At 33.8% G+C, this 22,725-nt stretch overlaps 2 protein-coding genes and 1 non-coding gene across 4 annotated transcripts; 2 read left to right on the top strand and 1 right to left on the bottom strand.

Annotated features, from left to right (window-relative positions):
• Nucleotides 1-5,917: 5,917 nt before the first annotated feature.
• On the top strand, nucleotides 5,918-8,703 carry LOC107003152 (mitochondrial fission 1 protein A). Its single transcript, XM_015201419.2, has 5 exons — nucleotides 5,918-6,092; nucleotides 7,407-7,545; nucleotides 7,799-7,920; nucleotides 8,204-8,267; nucleotides 8,343-8,703. The coding sequence occupies exons 1-5, from the start codon at nucleotides 6,000-6,002 to the stop codon at nucleotides 8,435-8,437; spliced, it is 513 nt and encodes a 170-aa protein (XP_015056905.1). The 5' UTR covers nucleotides 5,918-5,999; the 3' UTR covers nucleotides 8,438-8,703.
• Nucleotides 8,704-9,647: 944 nt separating this feature from the next.
• TRNAR-ACG lies at nucleotides 9,648-9,720 on the top strand. Its single transcript has one exon. It is a non-coding gene; the product is annotated as a tRNA-Arg (tRNA).
• Nucleotides 9,721-15,372: 5,652 nt separating this feature from the next.
• LOC107004936 (probable magnesium transporter NIPA6) lies at nucleotides 15,373-21,862 on the bottom strand. Of its 2 annotated transcripts, XM_015203363.2 has the most exons (10): nucleotides 21,501-21,762; nucleotides 21,344-21,400; nucleotides 20,961-21,029; nucleotides 20,777-20,867; nucleotides 20,518-20,678; nucleotides 20,306-20,433; nucleotides 20,021-20,158; nucleotides 16,440-16,532; nucleotides 16,074-16,194; nucleotides 15,373-15,994 (listed from the first exon to the last, which is right to left on the bottom strand). In XM_015203363.2, the coding sequence occupies exons 1-10, from the start codon at nucleotides 21,628-21,630 to the stop codon at nucleotides 15,861-15,863; spliced, it is 1,122 nt and encodes a 373-aa protein (XP_015058849.1). In that variant the 5' UTR covers nucleotides 21,631-21,762; the 3' UTR covers nucleotides 15,373-15,860. The 2 variants fall into 2 exon arrangements, with proteins under 2 accessions (XP_015058849.1, XP_015058850.1); XM_015203364.1 differs by lacking the exon at nucleotides 20,961-21,029 and having other exon boundaries at nucleotides 15,439-15,994; nucleotides 21,501-21,862.
• Between the last annotated feature and the right edge of the window lie 863 nt (nucleotides 21,863-22,725).

The raw sequence follows: 22,725 nt of genomic DNA, 5'->3' as shown, positions 1-22,725 counted from the left end.
GGGGGGGAGGGGGGTTGTTGACTAATTTATCTTAATTCCACTTAGGATAAGCCACAACGACATGATTTAGGAATAAAAAGAATTGAAATATATCAAAGTAATCTTAACTGAAAATCTATCGAAATATTTAATGGGACCATCTACAAATTGTGGTTTGATTTACAATCCCTAGATTCCATTCATGGAATTTAGACTAAATTAGGTCTTATAATTTCATTGTAAGAGCATATTTATGATTCGTGAAAAACATATTGAAAAATCAAGTTTCAAAGTTTCATCCGTTGATTGATTCACGAGTCATAGCCCGTAAAACTCAGGTCCTGAAAATTCTGATGGAATTGTATCAAGTAAAACATACATAACGTTTTACTAGAAATTCAGATTGATGCAATCTCGGTGACATTGAAAAGAAGACTCATAAACCTTTAATTTGATAGGTGATGGACCACTCAATTCTTTAAGTTGACACTTGCATTAATTCAACACAAACTTAGTTAGGAGGGTTATGAACTCGACTTAGTGCAAGTGGTCTCATATGACCCTAAACCACAACCGATATAATTCTTACACTTGAAAATGACCCTTAACACACATAAGCAAATAAGACATCACTCAGTCCAAGCTGATACGCGGACGATGAATGATTCAATTTTTTAGTGTAGAATTCTATGAAGTGTTATCCGATATTCGTTTGAGATTTTTTTAAAATTATTGTCTTTAATTGAAATAGCTAAATATAGTTTAAAATTTACCGTTAAAGATTGAACTGTTTCAAGAATCTTTGTCTTATAAGAACTGTCTGAAATATTCTTCATAGACGACATTGGATTGATAGCGAAAATTTTTATAAGTCAAGATTTTTTAGCTAGCATTTGTCTATAGATTTCTAAATATTTTTGTCAAATGTTATTTGGGTGAAATTTCACCATGTGTTTGGACATAGTATTTGGAAAATATATTTCACTTTTTTTTTAGAAAAATATGATTTATACCCATATGTTTTAGAAATTATCAAAACTAACCATAAGTTTGTATTGCAAGTCAATTGAATCTTCGTTGCAACAATAACAACTAATGTCCATGACACTAGAGCAATGTGGTAGTTTGGAATGAATGCAACAAGTATCATTCCATACATCGTGAAATAGACAAAGCACATGACTTTGTTACCCTGAGTCAACCATATCATCATTTAATATTCACTGAATATTTCATCACTACTTTGCTGTTTACGTAAAAAATTATGTAATACCAACGCAAACAACTACGTCTATAAAGGGTGTTTTTTTGTAAAAGACAAAAATTTGGGATAAAATATCAATTTTTAAAAGATCCTAAATAATGAGATTTGGCCTAAATACTAGAATTAATATTTAAAAATTTGGTATATTTAACAAATAATGACAAACTGTATAGACAAACACTATTTGTCAATTTTTTTCCCGAAATAGTATTTAGGAAATCTATGGCCAAACGGGCAAGTAGACAAAGTGGATTCTTAGATTAGGTTTAATTTTTGTGCTTTGTTATTTTACAAATATATTTTCTTGTTTTATTAATTATTTTTTAGTCTATTTTTGATTTGTAAATATATCACTAATGTATTGATAGTGATTCTGTTTCTAAAAAGCAAAGGAAAAAGAATATTTTCAAGAATAGGAACATTTATAATTTTACTCTAAACAAAACTTACAAAATGAAGTTACTAAATATTGAAGGAATCAATTCAACAATGTTTTATTTTTACTTTTACAAAGAAGCAAATATCACAATTCACAATCAAACAAATGTCATACAAAAAATTAAATAAATATTTCCATCAGCTCATCTAAGCAAATATTACATTCACAATATTGATTCTCACAATCTACATTACAATGTGCATTTGTATAGAATTTTCCCAATCCTATTTTCTATTAATTTCATCATGGTTATAGCTTCAATTTTGTATTTTCTATCCGGTGTCCGAGTCCATATTGAATTTTCGGCTAAATTCAGATCGTGCAATGTAGGATCTGTTCAGGGGTGACACTTTTAACAAGATTTTCTCCATACCAGGGCTCGAACCAGTGACCTCTTATTAAGGGTGAAGTGATTACACCATGCACCGCAACCTATATTGATAGTTATAGCTTCACTTTGTCAAATATATAAACATATTTTCCGTGTTACCTTTTAGGAACTTGATTTATCTCTACAACAATAATAGTAACATTGATAAGAATAGTCATACTATTTTTTCTGTTCAAATCAAAAAATCAAATTTAAAATACTATTAACAAATTGAAAAGATAGACAATTTATAAATATACTACTACATTTATTCTAATTAAAAAGAATACATCATAAAAGGATAATTTAGCCAACACAAGCATTAGCCGTTAATTTCACTATTTAATTTGAATTTAGTAACCAATAAATTACTTAGATCGAAATTTGTATACCCTGATATAAGCATTAATGACTGATTCAACGGTTTGAACTTATGACCTATAAATCATATCAAGTTAAATTTAGCAGCCTACACTAACGCATGCGTCAATGAAAAACTCCACAGTTCAAATATGTGACTATAAATCGTCGAAGATAATTTTAACAATTCATATCAATAATTAATTTCATAATTTTAACTCGTGATCTTCAGATCGCACGAAGTCAATTTTTTCATTCTACTCTGGTTTAATACGACTCCACTAATGTATGCAATAAGACACTTATAAGTCGTGAAATTTATTTTTTAAATATCTAATTAATGTATTTTTTTCTACTTGTCCAAATTTGTTCGACAATTTATATTTACCGATGTTCAATTTATTTAATATTTTAACTAAATTAGATTTGACTTAATTTTTTAGGAGGAATTTGTTTTGTGCTTATTACTGTCAATATGAGTTAGGTTATTCAATCTGAGTTAAATTATACAGGCTTTGAAATTTAAAGGGTTAGATCAGGTTGATCCATTTTTTTATCGGCCAGAAAATGGTTAGCCCAATCCACAAGTATGTGGCTACGAACTTGTCGGGCCAGCCCACTTCTTTTAAAAGTATATTTTTATAATTATTTAAATCAAATTATAATTTAAAAATATTATTATAAATATCGACAAAACAATATTGCATGGTGTTAGTTAAAGCCATCAATATGGGCTAGACTCGTTGGGCTAGTCTAGCCTATTTCTGCAATTTAATAAGGCTGAGCTAAAATTTTTAGAGTTTATTTTAAAAAAAAATATTTTAGCCCGACCTAAATAAGTCTTCTGGTTTTTAGGGCTTGAGAAATATGGATAGGCCCCAGTCTGTAAGCCAAATGAAAATTAATTAAAAAAAAATAGAGTATAAAAAATAACAAGAGTCCAAATTCAAAATCTATTTAAAGTTTAAATACAAAAATTTAAACACAAATTATGTTTATAAAATATGTTATAAGAAAAATAAAAATTCCCTAAAATTTCTAGCGAATCACTAACGTAGTCATATCCTATAGAATATTGTCATATTTTTTTTTGTGTGTTTTGTTATGATTATTGAAAAATAATTAGATTAATATTTTTATTTAACTATTTATATTTTTCTTTGAAATCAAACTTAATATATATTATGAAGATAATTTTATAGTGTATTTTTGTTTCACAATTTCATGTATCCGTTTGTCTCTGATATCAATTTAATCTAGTGTATTCATTATAGATACCATATAAAATATTCAAATACAAATATTTTGTGTCAGATATGCACTAATACATTTATCAAATAAGTCAATATCCAATGTATCTGTTCGCGATACATGCATAAAGAAGAAGAAAAAGTTATATAAATACACAGTACACAAATATATAATGTAATTGAATGTGTTTTGAGTAATTCTCTTATTTCTAGAATTATTTTTAGCCATTAATAAACTTGATATAAATCGAGAAACATATTCAACAAAAAAGATTCAAACCACAATTATAAATATATTATAATTGAATGAACAAAAATAGGGAGGACAAGTAAAATCAAGTGAAGGGAAACAAGAAATCGAGATGATTGATTTTTTTTATTTTTTAGACCATCTTAACATAATCCATCTTAATTTTTCTCAATTTTAAATAGGGTTAAATGATAATTCATTTATTACTTTAACAATTTAACTCATCATATTTAGCTCAAATTCAATCTACCTTCTTTAAACAATTAATAAGTTCAAAAACGCAACTAAATTATGTTTTCTTTTTGAGTTTCTTACCTAAACTATTGAAAGTGTGTGTTTCATATCTAAATAATCGCTTATTATTTTGAGACACACCTCAGTGGTGTGTGTAATACATTCTATCTTTTATTTGAAAAAACGCTTATTACATGATAATCTACATGGAAAAAATATTGCACACGATAAAAACTAAATAAACAATTAATATTAGTTAGAAGTTAAAGATTAAAGTATTACTATCTTTCAAAAAATATTATATTTCTTAAAAAGATAAAATTTAAAATATTTTTCCCGCCCCACTCCACCACCTTCATCCCCATACCCCTTCCCCCGACAATCCCTCGTCCTTTTCTTTTTTTCAAAAAATTCATACTTCACCATCCCGCAACCATTCGCTACTTTCTAGAAAAAATATTATTTTAAAAAAATTAAAATAAAATATTCTGCTCCATCTCATTTAATCCTTCTCTCCTAATTTTTTTAATTATATATTTTTCTCATTTTACTATATTTGATATATACATATATTTTAGAAAAATATTTTTTTCTACTTGCATATTAAATATGACAAAAATATTTATTTATTTATTGCGGCAAGTAAGAAACACTTTCCTAAAAACATATGCATACATCAACATTAAAGAGAAAAACAGTTGATAGCTAAGGGTTAGATAGGATAAGGTAGATTTTTTTTTATAAAAAAAGTTAGGGAAGGAGGAGATGAAGTAAGATTTTTGGGATTATACTACTTTAATTTATATTTTTAATTAATACATGTAATGTATTTATTCTTTTAGTAAGATTAGAGTTATTAAAAAGGACATGCCAATATTATTCTGTCCAACTCTCGTGGATCAAGAAATTTGAAGGGTTAGTAAGGACTGACCTTAATTGGAAGGGCCTGAAGCTGCTCAACCAAACCAATCCTAGAAGGGCCGAGGGCTTGAACGGGCTAATCCTTTTTTTTTTTCAAACTTAAAATTCTACAACATCAATAAAATGAGTAGATTTATATTAAATATGACAAACAGTGGTGTTGTTTTAATAACACTATCGTAAATCTAGTGTAGTTAACATGCATCTAGAATACTAAATATGCGAGGTACATGTATCTGGTGTGGTACATCCCAAATACTCGAGTGAGATAAGAGAGATAAGCGAAATGAGAGGGAGGCGAGGGCGCAGAATTTGTCTATGTATTCTAGATACATGTGATTCCACTTGAATATGTATCTATAACAAATTAACTTAATTTTGAGTCTATGTATTCTGAGATACACGAATCTCGACGTACCGAAATTTAATAAGATTCATAGTATTACAACATACAGTGCATTTAAGTAATCAAAACACATACTAGTGAGATTGTTGTAAATTACCTTTAAATAAATAGTTTTGGCCAATGAACTCGGAGTCGATCAAGCCTTAAGGGCTTATATGTATTGGACTTATAGGTCTTAGTTTTAAATGGGCTTGAAAAATCATATCCAATCCTACCTCAATAACGAATAGGGTTGGGCCGTCCTCATGAGCCAAGTTTATTTTGACGACTCTAATCAAGATATAATATTTTGTTCATATAGGTGATAATTATTGCTTTTTAAATAAAAGAGAGAAACACATTTTTTGAACTAATAAGAGATAATTTACATATAAAACTCGAAAAATAATAATTTTAAATGTGTTTTTGAATATTACCAAACAATACCTTAAGTTAGTATTTTGCTTAAATATATTACATTTCGTTCTTAAACCCCCCACCGGAGCACCTCTTGTTGCGTACAATACCAGCAGCACAACGTACACCAATGGATGCTAAGATCGGAAATTTCTTCGAGTCGGTCGGAAATTTTTTCATCGGAGTAGATCAGATTCCTTGGTGCGATTCCGATATCGTCACTGTAAGTACACTAGTTACCATTTTCTTTTTGCAATTTGATTTCGGCAACTGTAGCTGATTGGATATAGACGAAGAACTGTTTGTCTGGGGTTTTCAGTGAATTTGCTATTTCATTCTATATCTCTGTTTGTTTTTCTGTAATTTTGTGTATTTGGTGTTTATATTTGCTTTGAAATTCAGAGTGAAAAGAGGTAACCCAGAAGGGTTTTGTGGCAGATTATGGAAAAAAACTCGTTTCAGTGCATGTTGAAGGATTACCATAGCTGGATGGCTTGGTTTGGGGGTAAAAATGGTTAGGGCTAAGTTGGATGTAGAAATTTGGATAAGGAGGAGATTTTGATTTATATGAATATATTTGCAATGGATTTGACTTCTATACATGAAAAGTCTACAGAGTTTTTGTAAGTTGGCTATAGCAAGTGATTTCTCCCGTCTTCTTTTTTCGGTTTTCTTGCTTGTTTTTTTTTCGTGTTTTTACTTTCAGTAGTTGGTTTTTGAGGTATTGCATAGTGGATGGAAAACAAAGTTTAATCAAGAAAGGTATATATTTTGAGTTACATTGCTTGTGATCTCAATCCTATAAGTAGCAGAAATCAGTAGCATTAATCGAGAAAGAGATGTATGTTGGAGAAGCACAACTACCCGAGAGACGGAAATCTTCTAGGAATTAGGGCTAAAGTGAGTAGTGGCCCCAACTTTACTGTAAACTATTTGTAGAAGGTTTATCAGACTGGTGTTGCGTTACTTTGTTGGAGGACTGTTCCAATTTTAACGACTATTTAGAGGTCAGATGTAACTCTCGCACGATTTTTGAACACGAACAAGAGGCATTTAAAAAACATCTGAAGTCCATTTTGGCCACAAACCATTCCACTTACGACAATGGAAATAAAAAGCTTAGATGTGTACATTCTACCCTCCCTAGACACCACTTGTGAGATTACACTAGGCATGTTGTAGAGGTGTCTGTTCTCTTGGCTCCCTGTTGCATCAGTGGGTGATTTCTTGAATCATCTTTCTTTGTTCAAAGCAAAAGTCGTTCTGACCGTGCCATCAATCTATAGGGGGGCATGGTGTTGATAGTTAGGACACAAACAAAAGGGAGAGTGCTGGTTGAAGGATAGCAGGATTGGTGTCAACTATTATTTAGTTTTTGAAAAGCTCTCTCTGAATATCTTGCTGAAAGAGGCTGCCTTTGTTCAAGAGAATAATGTGTAATTTGTAATAGATTTGCGGTTCCATGTGCATTTACTAGCTGTACCTGAAGGTTATATTAACGGTATCTGAGTCTCTCACAAGGGCAATCTATGTACAGGGTTGTGAACGTGAAGTTGCTGAGGCAGGAAAAGGTTCCTCTGATGAACTGAAAAATGAATGCATCATGCGTCTGTCATGGGCTCTTGTTCACTCAAGACGTCCAGAAGATGTACAACGTGGAATAGCAATGCTTGAAAGTGAGATCATTGGAATCCCTTTTTTTTTTGGAATCCGTTCATCCTTTTCCATACCCTGTGCTTGGAGATTGTTGAGTTTCACGTGAACTTTGATAAACACTTCGACTTATATGTTTGTCCTTTCCCTAGCTCTTATGCATTTTACCTTTTGACTCCTCTACCCTTGCCTTGTCCTTTGCAATTTACTGTTTTCACCCTTCTTATGCTAGTTTCCTTCCTTAGCAAAAGCTCCAACTTATTTTGTCATTTGCAGCTTCTCTGGGTGGCATTAATAGTCCCCTGCAAATGAGGGAAAAGATTTATCTTCTGGCCGTTGGCTACTACAGAAGCGGGGACTATGCAAGAAGCAGGCAGCTTGTTGATCGTTGTTTGGAGGTTTGATCTTTGTTATTCAATCTTTGCTAGTATATTTAATTCACCTCTTCACTTTGACATTAAAATCTGAGATATTTATCTCTGTGCTATGAAGTTTGTTCCCCTACTTTTATCTTGAACAATTTATCTTTCTGCAGCTTGATTTATGAAATTCAAAAATTCTTACTCGAACTTCATTGTGTCATGCAACTCTGAAGTTTTACTATTTCATTGACTTGGCTGAGTAACTTTCAAGTTCTTTCTTAATCATTCTGCCTTAACTATTAGTTGTTTGAATCTATAGATTGAACCGGAGTGGAGACAGGCCTTGACCCTCCGGAAAACTGTTGAAGATAAAATTAAAAAAGGTATTAAGCCGAATCTTTATCTATTTCCAGTCAAAGAATGAAGTTATGAATTATGTATATTCATTGTCCAAGCAGATGGAGTAATTGGCATTGGCATTGCTGCTACTGCCGTTACTGCTGTTGGACTCCTGACTGGTGGACTTATAGCAGCTTTGTCCCGCAAGAAATGATCCATCAGTAAAATCACTAACATGCATATGATACTTCGTCACTCTGGTTCGTGTATACATCTGAGGCTATCAACTCCTATTCGCCAGCACTTAGTTTTGATACTTGTCTTTCTTTGTTGAAACACTGACATACTGCAACTGAAGCAAAAGGATGTATGTTGGCTTTGCTTGACTTGATTGTCTAGTTTATATGTGAAAAAAAAACAGTGACTTGTCGATGTTGTTGTTAATCGTAGCAGAAAGGAAGATCCTTTATCCCTTTGATATACTGGTTTCTTTGTGTTTTGAAGTCTTAACTCTTTTACAAGATGAATAGTCATCGATTTCTGGAAAGAATAGAAGAATGAAGATAATGCTTCAACTGGTTTTTTCTCAAAATTTATTAATGAAACGTAGTAAAATATAGCAAGATCAGGAAAAAGTGGAGAACTTCTTTCATTGCCTTTTTTACATACTGCATTTGCAGCATTCAAGTTTCATCAGAAAGTATTTTTCATTTTTCACACTATTTTTATTTTACTTCAGTTGTCATTGAACTTCTAATCCTATCAATTTATACACTTATGTATACTTTACATACTTGAGTTAATCAATAAAAAAAAAATAGAACTATTTTACAGAGGGTGTTTTATATTACAAGATCTAAAAGGTACAGGAAAGGAAGAACATGGAGAGTAAGGAAAGATGAAAAAAAAGGGAATATAGGTAGGGGTGGCAACAAATCAAAATCAACTCGGCCCAATTCATTTACGTTAAGGTTGGGTTCTCGACCCGTTTTGGCCTAAACAAATTTGGGTTGGGTCTTGACCCATTTTGACCCGCCCAAATTTAATCCAACTTGACCAATTGTCACCTGTAAATATATGTTATATACTCAATTTCTTTCTATTTGATTCTCTTAATCCGTCTTCTTGGAGTCAATTGTTTTGTCAGACTTCAAATATCTTGTATCTTAGAATTTTAAGTTGAAATAATAAACCTATTGAAACAATTATTTACCTTATCCTCTCTTGTCATCGCGCGTCTAATAAAACCTACTACGAAATATATACAAAGATTATAACTTTTTCCTAAATTACTAATCAAACAATGTGTAGTATTACATTAGCTTTTTGACATTGATAAACTTCCTTCAAATTAAAGATCAATTCTGTATGTTTTATCTCTATAACAAATTTATTATCGTTTAATGATGAAAGGTAGCATATAAGACTCTGTGGCCCAATGGATAAGGCGCTGGTCTACGAAACCAGAGATTCTGGGTTCGATCCCCAGCAGAGTCGTCATTTTATTTTAATTAATTTTCTTGTGAGTTTCCAAGATTTATAGAATAAAATTAAAATTAGATATTTTGGTGGTTAGCTACACCAAATCAAATAATTAAAGGAAGAAAAATATGATGAAAACTACCTTCTCAATTTATATTTTATATGATTATATATTATTTTTTAAAAATAGATATTAAGTAAATTAATGAACCGAACAAAAATATGAAAAACCACTCCATTCCATCAACTTAAAATTTAAATGCGAAAAAGGTCAAAATACTCATTTACTTTAGTCTATTAGCTAAGTTTCTCTCTAGCCTCTTATTTATATACTAGTATTCGAGCTCGTGCGTTGCACGTGTATTCCAAGTTAAGTAATAGTGTATTAAAATAATATTAGAATTAATGTGGAGATGAGTTATATGAACTTTTGAAAGAGATAGGTTACCTTTTGCTTGAATTAAACTTCAGAGTCCTTTCATAATCGAATTTAATAGAAATAATTAGTTAAAATGTATATATAATATCAAATGTGATATGACAAGCTATTAAGATCAACATGCTTCGTGCGATGCCATGTCAAATTAGACAAAAAAACTTCAAACAATGAATTAATCCTCTAAAATACAAGTTCATCTACAATATATCATCTCAAATATAATAAAAATTATCTATAGTAATTCATGCAATTACACATTCAAGTGTAACCAGAATTAAAACTTAATACCATAAAGAAACAACAACTTTACTAATCAACATCACCTGGGAGTAAACTACCACAAAAATACCAAAAGAAGGAATTTGATTGAAGAGTAAAAATGTCTTTAAACTTTATGTGGCCATTCAATTTGATAGGATTTATTTAGTTTTTAATTACTTTAGTTTAAGATATTCTATTTATCTAATAGTATAGCTAGATAGATATATATTAAAACCTTGAATATACTTTTTTCCTGTAAAGCTTGTAGCTCCAAACATGCAATCACATTATTCATAAATTTAAGTTATTATTGTATTTCTAAAGAATAACATAAAATATAGTACATTAAAGGTAATTCATAGGTGCAAGAGAATTTCCTTTCGAAGTTATAGAATAATATCATAATAAAATGATACGATGTAAAAATATATATAGTGTGCAACTTTTGTTCGCCTAGTCACCACAAAGTACGTCACCATCAAAAAGAAAAAATAACATTAGAGTTTCTAGCTTTTCAACTCTAATAATAATCATATGACGGGTATAGTAGTATTCCATGCAATATGTATTTGGGCCTTGGGGTGAAAAGGATAAAACAAACAACAAAAAATTAAATTTAAAAAACAAACAAAATAAACCAAATATAAAAAAATAAATATATAATAGAATCTATAAACATAACATAATATATGTGTGCATATGTAGATTTTATTTCATTCAACATCACTTAAACCTTGAAAAATGACAACAGATATCAAATGATACAAGAAACAAAATAATATCTTGTTTTTCATTATTCCTCACACCTTGATAATGAAGCTGATGAAAATTCTTTCATATCATTAGCATTTTCATGATTCATTATCTTAACAAAACAAGCAAAATAAAAAAAATAACTAAGATTACTTCATGACAAAGTTTACAGAAAAGTACATTTTCATGAGGCACACAAGTGTATTTATAAGTTAATAAGTATATAATGTCATACAGAAACTCAAAAGTCATGCTGAAAAAAAAAATTAAAGTCATACAAATACCTCTTAGGTTATTTACCATATAAGAGTTGTATATGATTATGAAATCGTTAAGTATTATTGATATAATGTGTGGTATTTATACATGACCAAGTATAGAAGATAAAGGAGTCTATCGAACGTAAGAGACCTAAAGAGAAGAGAAATAACTACGTATATAAAAAAACATACTAACATACTAGGACTCTATATCCTTATCCTTATCATGCCCGCTCAACATAGGCTCAATTTGCTTAATACCGATGTTGCTAACAAGGTGGACAAAGGACCTTCTGGGAAGTGCTTTATTTAAGGCATCTGCTACTTAAGCTCCTGTTGGAATGTGATGAACTGAAATTTTTTCACTTTCCACTTGGTCACGGACAAAATGAAAGTCAATTACGACATGTTTCATTCGATTGTGAAAGACTGGATTAGGCACAGGTAAGTGACACCAATGTTATCGCAAAAAACCTTAGGGGGACAAGGCATCTTGACCCGAAGTTCTTGCAGTAGGTTGGTTAGACAGTTTAGCTCAGCAACAACACTTGCTACAACCCTGTAATCCGCTTCTGTTGAAGATTTGGCAACAGTGCGTTGCTTGTTGGAGCACCAACTATTTGGATTCTTTCCAAGAAAAATAATGTAGGCTGAAGTGGAGTGTCTAGTATCGGGAATACCACCCCAATCTGCATCTGAGTATGCAAGTAATTGTCACGACCCAAAACGGGTCGCGAGTGGAACCCACACTTATCCTNACGGTCCGTCGTGTCTATGACGGTCCGTCCTGCAGGTCCGTCACAAAGTTCAGAGAGTTAAATCCAGAAAAGGGTTTGTGACGGTCCGTCGTACCTAAGACGGTCCGTCCTGCAGTTCCGTTGTGAAGTTCAGAGAGTCGATCTCAGTACCCAGATTTTCAGAGTTGAAATGTTTTGGAACGAAGACCCTCGACGGTCCGTCGTGACCATGACGGTCCGTCGCCTGATCCGTCGACCCAGTCAGTTATTTTCAAAATAATTTTTACTGCTCGAACCTTCTAAACAGGTTGTTACAGTAATTGAGAAAAATTACCACGTTTGAGGTGAAGGCCATAGGTGATGGTTCCTTTTAGATAACGAAGAAGCCTCTTTGTTGCTTGCCAATGATTAGTTGATGGAGAGTGTTGGAATTGAGCGAGCTTGTTTACCGCAAAGCATATATCAGGCCGTGTGAAAGTGAGGTATTGCAATGAGCCAATGAACTTCCTATAAAGTGTAGCATCTGCCGAAGGAGAACCGTCATCCAAGGATAAAATTTCACTTGTGGACAGAGGAGTGCTCACACTGTTTGCATCTAGCATATTGAACTTGGTGAGTATGTCCTCAGTGAAGCTACTTTGTGTGAGAGTCAATCCATAATCATGCTGGATAACTTCAACACCTAAAAAAAATGTAAAGGACCAAGATCCTTAATGGAAAATTTGTCACCAGCAACTTAATTGTTGCATAAACTTGAGAGTTGTTAGAGCCTGTAACAACAATATCATCAACATAGATCATGATAATAATGAGAGAATTATGAGACCATTTGATGAATAAAGAATTGTCAGATTTGGAACGAGCAAAGCCACATGATAAGAGGAACTTCTTTATTTTAGTATACTGTACGCGTGGTGCTTGGCGAAGTCCATAGATAGATTTGTGTAGTTTGCACACGTGTTTAGGAAATCGGGATCTACAAATCAGGTGGTTGTTGCATGAAAACGACATCATGTAGAGTACCTTGTAAAAAGGCATTATTTACATCAAGTTGATGCAACGACCATTTTAGAGACACAACTAGGGACAAGATGAGGCGAATAGTTGTGGTTTTAACAACTGGACTGAAGGTGGAATAGAAGTCAATTCCAGGACGCTGATGAAATCCTTTTGCCACTAATCTGGCTTTATAACGCTCTATGGATCCATCAGGCTTGTGTTTGACACGAAACACCCATTTGCACCCCACTACATTTTGAGAGGGAATAGATGGAACCAATGACCAAGTTTCATTTTTAAGTAAAGCGGTGTGTTCTTCTTTCATAGCAGCCTGCCATTCAGGATATTTGGATGCTTGACTAAAGGTATTTGGGATAAGTGGAAGGTGTTTTATGGTAGAGGTTGCAAGGTAATCAAAAATCACTTTGGGTTTGAAAATATTATTTTGATACCTAGTGACCATTCGATTTGATGGTGTCTCAGGCGTTGGTGTTGGAGATGCATATGGACTGGTAGTTTGAGAAGGAGAAAAAGACAAAGAATATGTAGGACTTACAGTGAAGCCGTTTGGCACGTCATCCTGATGGCCCTGAGTGTGAAATCCACGAGTAGACATGGAGTTGACCAAATCAGTAGTAACAGGGATTGGAATTGGGTCTGCAACAATAGGAGGTGAAAGAGATTGTGAGGAAGAGGAAGAGATGGAGAGGTTATCTGGAAACAACCATTTTTCCATGTGCGAGCCTTGTGGACGAGAGAACTGAGGATAGTTGGTTGTGATTGGAAAAATATGTTCAACGAATACAACATGCCTAGAGATATAGAATTTTAAAGTGGCAAGGTTTAGGCAAGCATAACTACTGGTGGCAGTGGAATATCTCATAAACACACAAGGATTAGACTTGGGATCAAGTTTGGTTGACGTGTAAGGCTTTAACCATGGATAACAAAGACAACCAAATATTCTTAGTTTAAGAGGGTTCGGGGTAGTGTTAAAGAGACACTGAAATGGAGACTTAAGACCAAGAAGTGCTGTTGGCAGCCTGTTAATGAGGTATACTGCAGATTGGAATGCGAGAGACCAAAATTTGAGAGGGACAGAAGCATGGGGAAGAAGAGTTAAAGCGGTGTCCACAACATGGCGATGTTTTCTTTTGGCAGTGCCAACTAGTTGGGGAGTGTATGGAGGACTTATAAGATGTTGGATCCCAAATAAAAAGAGAGTTGATTTAAGGCCAATGTATTCACCTCCTCCATCAGTGTATAACGTTTTAATTCGCAATTGAAATTGGTTTTGAACCATTTGAACATAATTAATGAAAATTTCCTTAACGTCTGATTTGGATTATAGAGGAAACAACCAAGTATATTTCGTGAAATGGTCAACAAAAATAACATAGAATCTGAAATTATCAAAAGTGATCATTGGAGAGGGACCCTAAACATCCGAATAAACAACATCAAAAGGCCTAGAAATGGAATTGTTACCAAATGGTAGACGATGACTCTTATTGCATAAACAGAAATTACAAAATGTAAAAGACTCTGCATGGTTCACTGGTAGGTTGAAAGAAGAGACACAAGCTTTGGTAATACGAGGTTGAGGATGGCCAAGACGAGCATGCCATAGATGCAATGATGGAGTTGTTGATGCAACAAAATGTGCTTGAGGACAAGGTGAGACTGATTTGGTCATGTCCGTAGGCCACTCATAGAGATCACCATTACTCTTGCCTTGAAGAAGACATGCCCCCGTGCTCAAATCCTTCAGAACAAAAGAATAAGGAAAAATTCAATGGAAGTTGAATTTTGCCTACAAAATTGAGCAACCGAAATCAACTTCTTTTTAATAGATGGAGAACAAAGAACATTTTTTAAAAGAAAGTTGGCAGCAAGATTAGGAGAAGATATAAAGTAGTGTGACCAATATGAGTGATAGGAATTGTTTTACCATCACCAATAATTATCGCATCCGTTCCAGAGAACTCAGTTGGAGTCTTAAGAGAGTGAGAATTGTTTGTAATATGATGCGACGCTCCAGAATCCACAACCTTATTTTGGAGCTTCCCACTTATAATAATATACGATATAATGAATTTAACTTACATATACCGACCGTGCAATTTTATTTTCTTTTTACATGGGAAGTAAGTGAAAAATCACTTGACATAAAACAAAAAAAAAAATAGTGTTATTGGAGTGATCAAACATCTTGTGATTTAGTAGTACACTAAAAAGAATGAAACATAAACAAAGACTACCCAATGCATCAAATACTACTATATATACAACGAATTATATCACTTCTAATCACTGCAAAACTACTAGAAATCTCTTGTTTTGCACAGAGAACTCTTATTTAAGCTCTCATCATTCAACTTTGCTTCTATAATCTTAATGACGTACAACAAACCAATATTTGAAACTCCTATAACTATATAAACAAACAGTATAGCTTCAGTCCGCGACAACTTTTGATTATCTCCAACTCCCACCAACTCTTTCTTTAACATCCTGTGGAATCCTTACCTTGCTGCTAAAAATCAGATGCAATAGAAAACGAAACTGAGGCGTCGCAGGCTTGCACCAGCTTTGAAGGTTTCAGATGGATTATTGGTTGTCTGCTTCACATTTCTAACTGCGAATCATGGTTCCTTGTGGAACATAATAAGAAAAGAGTCTTGGTCTTCTCTAAAAGCAATCATGTTAAACCTGGAGATCCTGTCTTCTAGAATCGGCTTCCTCAGAGTACGATTCATGTTCTTCTTCATGCTTATGTGATTCCCCATTTGAATTACATAGTCGTGTTGATAACGAAGGGGATGAAGGTGTGTAATTACCTGCATTTTTTGGTAGTAATGCTAAATAGAGAGAAAAGAACATCAGTTTTTATAAACATTAGGATGATGAAAAGTGCACCTCTGAAGGATGAACTTCTTTCCACATCTTTGGTTACATGCAACAAGATGGTTCCAGAGAGCACAACGATGAATCCGCATATTTCTGATGTAATGCTCCCAATGTTTTGTCCATCCCAGTCCTACATGTATTAGTATAAATAGATCGATAAGCATGGCTTCAAAGTTTTGGACAAATAATCATGTTTTTCCTGTTCCACATAATGTAGTATTTCCAAGTCATGCAATTGTGTATTTGTACATGGCATTCTAAGGCGTAAAGTTTAGGATATATTTCCAAAAAGCGGATGAACTCTAATGTATTCATCATTCTCTATAAACGAGCTCAAAAATGAAGCAACAAGAAGGAAAAAGGTAGATACTACACCTTAAACATGATGACACTGGCAACGATTGTTAGTGTTGTGAACATAACATAGTATATAGGAGAGACAACGGCAGTATTGAAGGTATCAAGGGCCTGAAACATGGAAAGCCAAAAAAAAAAAAGGTGTTAAAGCAGAGAAATGATTGATCAGCTTTTTCATGATATCAGCTAAATATTGCTCGACGAAGGTAAAGGCAAAAATAGTCTGCTCTATACATCACATTACTATAAAACGGGAATCAGGATTAATAAAGGACGATGCTATCACTGTATCACATCATTTAAGATTGATACCCCAAAGGAAAGAAATTCAAGAATAACTACTACATTTTCAAGACAAGGCTGCATAAACTACCCAAACAAGCACAAAGTCTTCTTGGAACTCAACAAGATCGAGCTGCAATATACACTATAAAATAGGACACTGAAGAAATCCATGATCAAGAATTAGAGTATATCTGAAAGGTGAAGCAGCTTCTCAAGATTGACAAAGAAAGAAAACATATAATATGACTTCTGTAATAAGAAAAAAGTTACATAAAATCAATAGCATCTAGAAGCTAATTTGAAACTCTTCAATCAGTCAGTCAAAAGAAGGAAAAAGAAAAATATCTTATCTGACCTGCTAAACTTGCAAAAATTATTGAATTACCAATATTCTCCACAATCTTAGACATATAGGGAAATTTAAAATATTCCAGTCAGCAATTTAATTTTGAAATTAACATTTCAGATACACTTTAAAGTTAAATCTATTAAGAAATCAAAGACACCCTTTGAAGCTAAAGCTATTAAGAAACTAAAGACTCGATATACTTCCATAAACATGGACTACCCCCCAAGCAATTAAGTAACTCATCTTAAAGTTTTAAACTGCTGCAATATACGCAGAACAAAACTAGGCAGTTTTAGAGTCTTCATCGTGCAACTCTTCTGCCACTTCTTCATTATTAATGTACTTTGTCGATATCATTCAGTATACTACAACTATAAGGACAGAATTAGGATTATCAACAGAGACGTATAAATTACTATCATGATAAATGGTTTCATTTGATAAAAATCAACTCATCAATTGCACCTTACATTAAAAATATTCAGTGCATGAAATGGTTTTGGCATTGTTTGAGGGAAGTTCTATGTTCAATGATGGTATCTGGAAGTGATCTTTTCTGGTCAAAATAGTACTCCCTCCGTTTCACAGACAATGGTCTAGTTTGACTTGCCACGGAGTTTAACAAAATAAAGAAGACTTTTGATCACGTAGTCCTAAATTAAAGTTATGCCAAATGTACAAAATTTCCCTTTAATCTTGTGGCCTTAAACATGCCACGTGGAAAGTTGTTACCAAAAAAAGAAAGAGATCATTCTTTTTGAACAGACTAAAAAGGAAAGGAGGTCGTTCTTTTGAAACGGAGGGAGTAGTAATATTTGTTTCTATTCATCATTAGCAATAATTGGAAAGCACAAACTTCTTGAGAAAGCCTATCTCTCATAACTTGTACATAGGAAATTAAAGTTCCTCACTTCCTTGTACTTCTCTGATCCAATAAATAGTCTACCGATAAATAACAACACAATAAACGAGAGCTTTTGACAGCTCAGAATACAACTTTGAGCAGATTAGAGCAGCACGCCTTCTGTTTTTTATTTACTTGTGGAGTACCCATGAGGTTCCTGTTAGTATAGCTGAACGTATTTTTTTTGTAGAGAATCACATTTTCCTGTAGGTAAACTACTTTTTGATATACTTCTTGTATAGAGTGTTTCCCCCGCTCTAGCCAACTTCTCGCACCTCCTCACTGGGACATTTGTGCATCTCCTCTTAACAATTTGAACCATCTCAGTCTTGCTTCCCTTATCTTGTCCACCACAGACGCCACTCCACCTTGTCCCGTATATCTTCATTCCTAATCCTATCTCTCCTATTATGGCTACACATTCCTCTCAAAATCCTCATTTTCGTTATTTTCATCTACAAGAACATGTGATTCGTGATCGTTACAAACCAATTTATAAAACTACCTTTAAGTCCTGGTGACACATTCTTACCACACAAGACACTAGATGCAAGCCCAATTTCACCCACCCTCCTCCAATGTGATACGTAACATCATCTACAATCTCCCCATACTCGAATATAGACCTAAGATACTTGAAACTTCTTCTCTTGGAGACGACTTGCGTATCAGTCTTCACTTTCACATCTGCCTCGTGAGTTACGTTATTGAACTTGCACTCCAAGAGTCCAAGTACTATGTTGTAGTTCTACTCACCATGAATTCTTTAGACTCTCGAGTTTGTGTCCAAACCTCCAGCCTATCATTAACTCTATCTATGTTCAGTCAATATTATGTCCTTTACAAAAAACATACACTATGGCATCTCTGTTTGGATATGTTACATCAGTTTTTTCATCCATCACCAAGGAAATAAAAATGGGCTAAGAGATGATTCCTGGTGCAACCCTATCACTACTTGCAAGTGCTCCAAGTCTCCTCCCTTCGTGCTCACCCGAGTGTTAGCTCCACCGGACATGTCCTTAATAGCCCTAATATAAGCTAGGGGAACACCTATAACCTCCAAACATCTCCATAGAACCTTCTAAGGACTTTGTCATATGCTCTTTCTAGGTCAATAAACACCATATGTAAGTCCCTCTTCCTCTCTGATCCACCGATCTCCTTACGAGATGAATGACTTATGTGGTTAAATTCTCCGACATGAATCCAAATTGGCTCTCGGTAATGGGCACCCTTCCTCACCCTCATATCCAACCTCTCCCAAACTTTCATGTATAGCTAATAGCTTGATACCTCTAAAATTGTTGCATTCTAAATATAACCCTTATTCTTGTACAATGGGACCATTGTACTCGACCTGCATTCTCCAAGAATTTCTTACGTCCTAAAATAACGTTAAACAACCCAGTTAGTCCACTCCTGTTTTGACATTGCTATGCCAAAATTTCACCAGAATCTCACCTGGTATGGTCACATCTGTCTACTCATCTTACTAATAACCTCCTAAAACTCCATACCCCTACAATACTCAAATTATCAATGACCTAATCAGAGTCACCCAACATAATATTCATGTCCACCTCTTCATTCAAAAGTTTATGGAAGTATGCCTGTCATTTCTGTCTATCGTGTGCATCTTCCACCAATACTTTGTCTTCCTCATCTTTAATGCACTTCACTTGGTCCAGATCTCAAGACCTTCTCTTTCTTGCCTTGACAAGCCCATAAGATTTCTTATCCCAGCCATTAGCCGATAGATCTTTATACAAGCATTCAAAATCTGTCATTTTAGCTGTTGCAATCGCTAACTTTGCTTCCTTCTTCATCACCTTATATCTCTCATTTCCTCTTTCCTCGTCTTTGGTCTACACAAACTCCATATAAGCAACCTTCTTGGCTTCCACTTTCGCTGGACTACTCCATTCAACCACCAATTATCAGAAATTTTTTAGGGCACTTTTAGAATCTTGAACGATGAATTAACAGTTCAATTTAAAGAGCAAGTTTGTAGACAAAATGTGTTCCATTACAAAAACAGTTAGATTAGCAGCTACTCGCCTTATTGAGATAATTCATTTGTGTAACAACACAAACTGCCACAATAAACATAAAAGCCCAGGTTTCCGGATAGATCAGCTGGTTCTTTCCCTCAACAGTTAACTTCAGTGAAGTACCGAGGGCTTTAACACTCATAACCTGCACAATAAACATGAGGGACATAAATTTGGATGCATCTATGCAAACAATTACAAATGGCTACTGACTAAACGAACATAAGATTTTTGGAAGTTAAGCATTTAAATGATAGACCACAAGGCAAGAAAATTCGACTCAAAGTTTTACCGAGAGAGAACCCATCAATGAGCAGATTCCAGTGAAAACAAGAACATTTGAGTGTCCACATTGAGGAGCAAAGTAGAAGACAAGAATGAAAACCAAGACAATCACCGATCCCATGTAGAGCAAAAATGCTGGAATAGAAAAGGAAATGAAGTTAGAAAGTGTAGATGGTCCCAAAGGAACTAGAGGATTTGGTCATGATGGAAACAGCTCACCTTTCTGAGTTGCCATATACCAAATTTCTTTGACAGAAGAGATAGGATGCTCCTGTGGTGCATGGACAACTATAACAACAGAACCAATAATGCACAGCACACAACCCAAAATTCCAAGCGGATGCAACTTTTCCTTCAAAATAATCTGAGCCAATACAGCACTACAAGAGTTTTTGGCCATAAAACCGGTTATGCAACCAGAACCATATCTCAACTCTTATCATAAACAATGATATATACTAATACCAAGATTACACACCTGACAATTATACTCAATGCACCCAGAGGAGTGACTAGAACCGCCGGAGCAAAAGCATATGCCACAAAATTTGCAATCTCTCCGACTATCACTATGAAAAGCAAAAGAAAAAAAGACGAGAAAATTCTATGGACAGTCAGCCAATGATCAAGAAAGAAAACACTAGACCTAGGCCACACCTTACTTGAGAAAATCATGAAACAAATCAGTAGCACCAAAAGGGTAGAGAGTTGATTAACAGTAAACTCCAAAACTGAAAAAAGAAACACACTAATCAATCATTAAACTTGACTTCCCATACCAAACTATCAACAAATTATATTCATATATACACTTCTACCAGTCCTTTCAAGCAGCAACACTTTATCAAACATTGAAATGCATAACCAAGTGCAGTAATTAAGGATATAGGACTGCAGAGAACAGAAAAAACATGTGCAGTGCAATCTCACAAGTGCGTCTAGGGAGGGAACTGGATATGCAGACCTTACCCCTCCCTACCTTGAGAAGCAGAAAGGTTGTTTCCGATAGACCCACAGGGGGCTCCAAGAAAAGGGAAAAACTTACTTGTGATCATTCCAATCCACCAGAGGGGCTCCAAAAGATATGAATACCCACCAACACCTACAAAATAAACCCCCAAAAAAAACTCAAAATCAGATTCATACAACAGAATAAGTAACAAGAACATGAAAAGATGTAAACTTTAAAGAACCCCACATACCAGCTCTAACACCAGAGACTACAGCAGCTCTTCTAAGGCCTTTCTTCTTAATAATAAAACTTGCCCCTATGAACACACTTGAAAGCAGAGCCAAAATAATACCTGTCATATTATCTTTGGAGAAAACCATGATTAAAACTTATCTTCCCTTTTTCCTCCTTCTTCTTTTCTTCATGGAAATCTGAAAATCATCAATTTTTCCTTATTGGGTCATCAAATCTCAACTCAAATCACAAAAAAAATATATATATATAAAAAAATTGTTTTTTTATTTATTAACACTACTTGTTCTTGATTTGGCATATTGTATGTGCTGCAAATTTGTCAGATCCAGCTCATTATTCACAAATGGGTCCTAAGATGTCCGACCCTTAACCGAAAACTAGCCATAGATCAATAATCATCCAAGGTATATACTCATTCTTGATTCTTGTGCATTTCATCACATGTAATTTTATGTTCAATTAGAAAAGATTTTATACTTTGGAAAAAAAAAAAGAAACTAAACTATCTATGTTTTTATAAGTTTAAAGTTTAATACTTTCATCTATTACCGGTATTATATTGTTAATTTAAATATATTATATTATTACTTAAATTCTATTGTATCGTATGGTTTAAATCCATTGTTAGATAATGATGAAAAGACTTATTTTATGAAATAATTGATTTGGTGTGATCGCATCGTTACGTTAATATTTTCTTCTCATTTTATATTTATTTATTATTTAATAATTATATTTCATCATTTATACGAGCCTTTTATAATATACCTACCATGCACCCTGCTTGTCTTATAGGTTTATTGTCACGATCCAAAACGAGTCGCGAGTGGCACCACACTTAGCCTACTAGGTGAGCGAACCAACAATTCTAAACCCCAACATTTACCAATAGTTCAACTACAATTAACAAAAATAATGCGGAAGATCCAAAACTTATTAATGTAACCAAGTAAATAAGCTTATAAAGTTAACACTTATTATCCCCAAAATCAGGAAGTCATCACATCAAGAACATCTATCCTCAAATTACCAAGTCTAAGAGTATTTAAGAAACTAAAATAAGTAAAAAAAGATGGTCCATGTCCGAAATCCAAAGACATCAAGACGTGAAGGAGAGAATCCATCCCGAGCTAGGAATAATAGCTCACCCTGAACTCTGATGTGCTGGAGACTGGCTAGAGCTGAGGGCGAGTCGAAGTCGATGGTGCACTTGCTGCACT

This window comes from Solanum pennellii, chromosome 11 (assembly GCF_001406875.1).
Source record: "Solanum pennellii chromosome 11, SPENNV200".
Taxonomy (NCBI): domain Eukaryota; kingdom Viridiplantae; phylum Streptophyta; class Magnoliopsida; order Solanales; family Solanaceae; genus Solanum; species Solanum pennellii.
Note: the sequence above shows the minus strand (reverse complement) of the source record. Positions and strands in the feature narration are given on the sequence as shown.

Bases quoted from the DNA above. Each gene is read 5' to 3' on its own strand.
- LOC107004936 (XM_015203363.2), bottom strand. From the start codon at position 21,630: ATGGTTTTCTCCAAAGATAATATGACAGGTATTATTTTGGCTCTGCTT. The intron at 21,030-21,343 runs GTAAGTTTTTCC...TTCTTTTTTCAG, and splicing joins GTGGATTGGAATGATCACAA to TTTTGGAGTTTACTGTTAAT. The intron at 20,159-20,305 runs GTAAAACTTTGA...TTTATTGTGCAG, and splicing joins CATTGATGGGTTCTCTCTCG to GTTATGAGTGTTAAAGCCCT.
- LOC107003152 (XM_015201419.2), top strand. From the start codon at position 6,000: ATGGATGCTAAGATCGGAAATTTCTTCGAGTCGGTCGGAAATTTTTTC. The intron at 6,093-7,406 runs GTAAGTACACTA...ATCTATGTACAG, and splicing joins GCGATTCCGATATCGTCACT to GGTTGTGAACGTGAAGTTGC. The intron at 8,268-8,342 runs GTATTAAGCCGA...TTGTCCAAGCAG, and splicing joins TGAAGATAAAATTAAAAAAG to ATGGAGTAATTGGCATTGGC.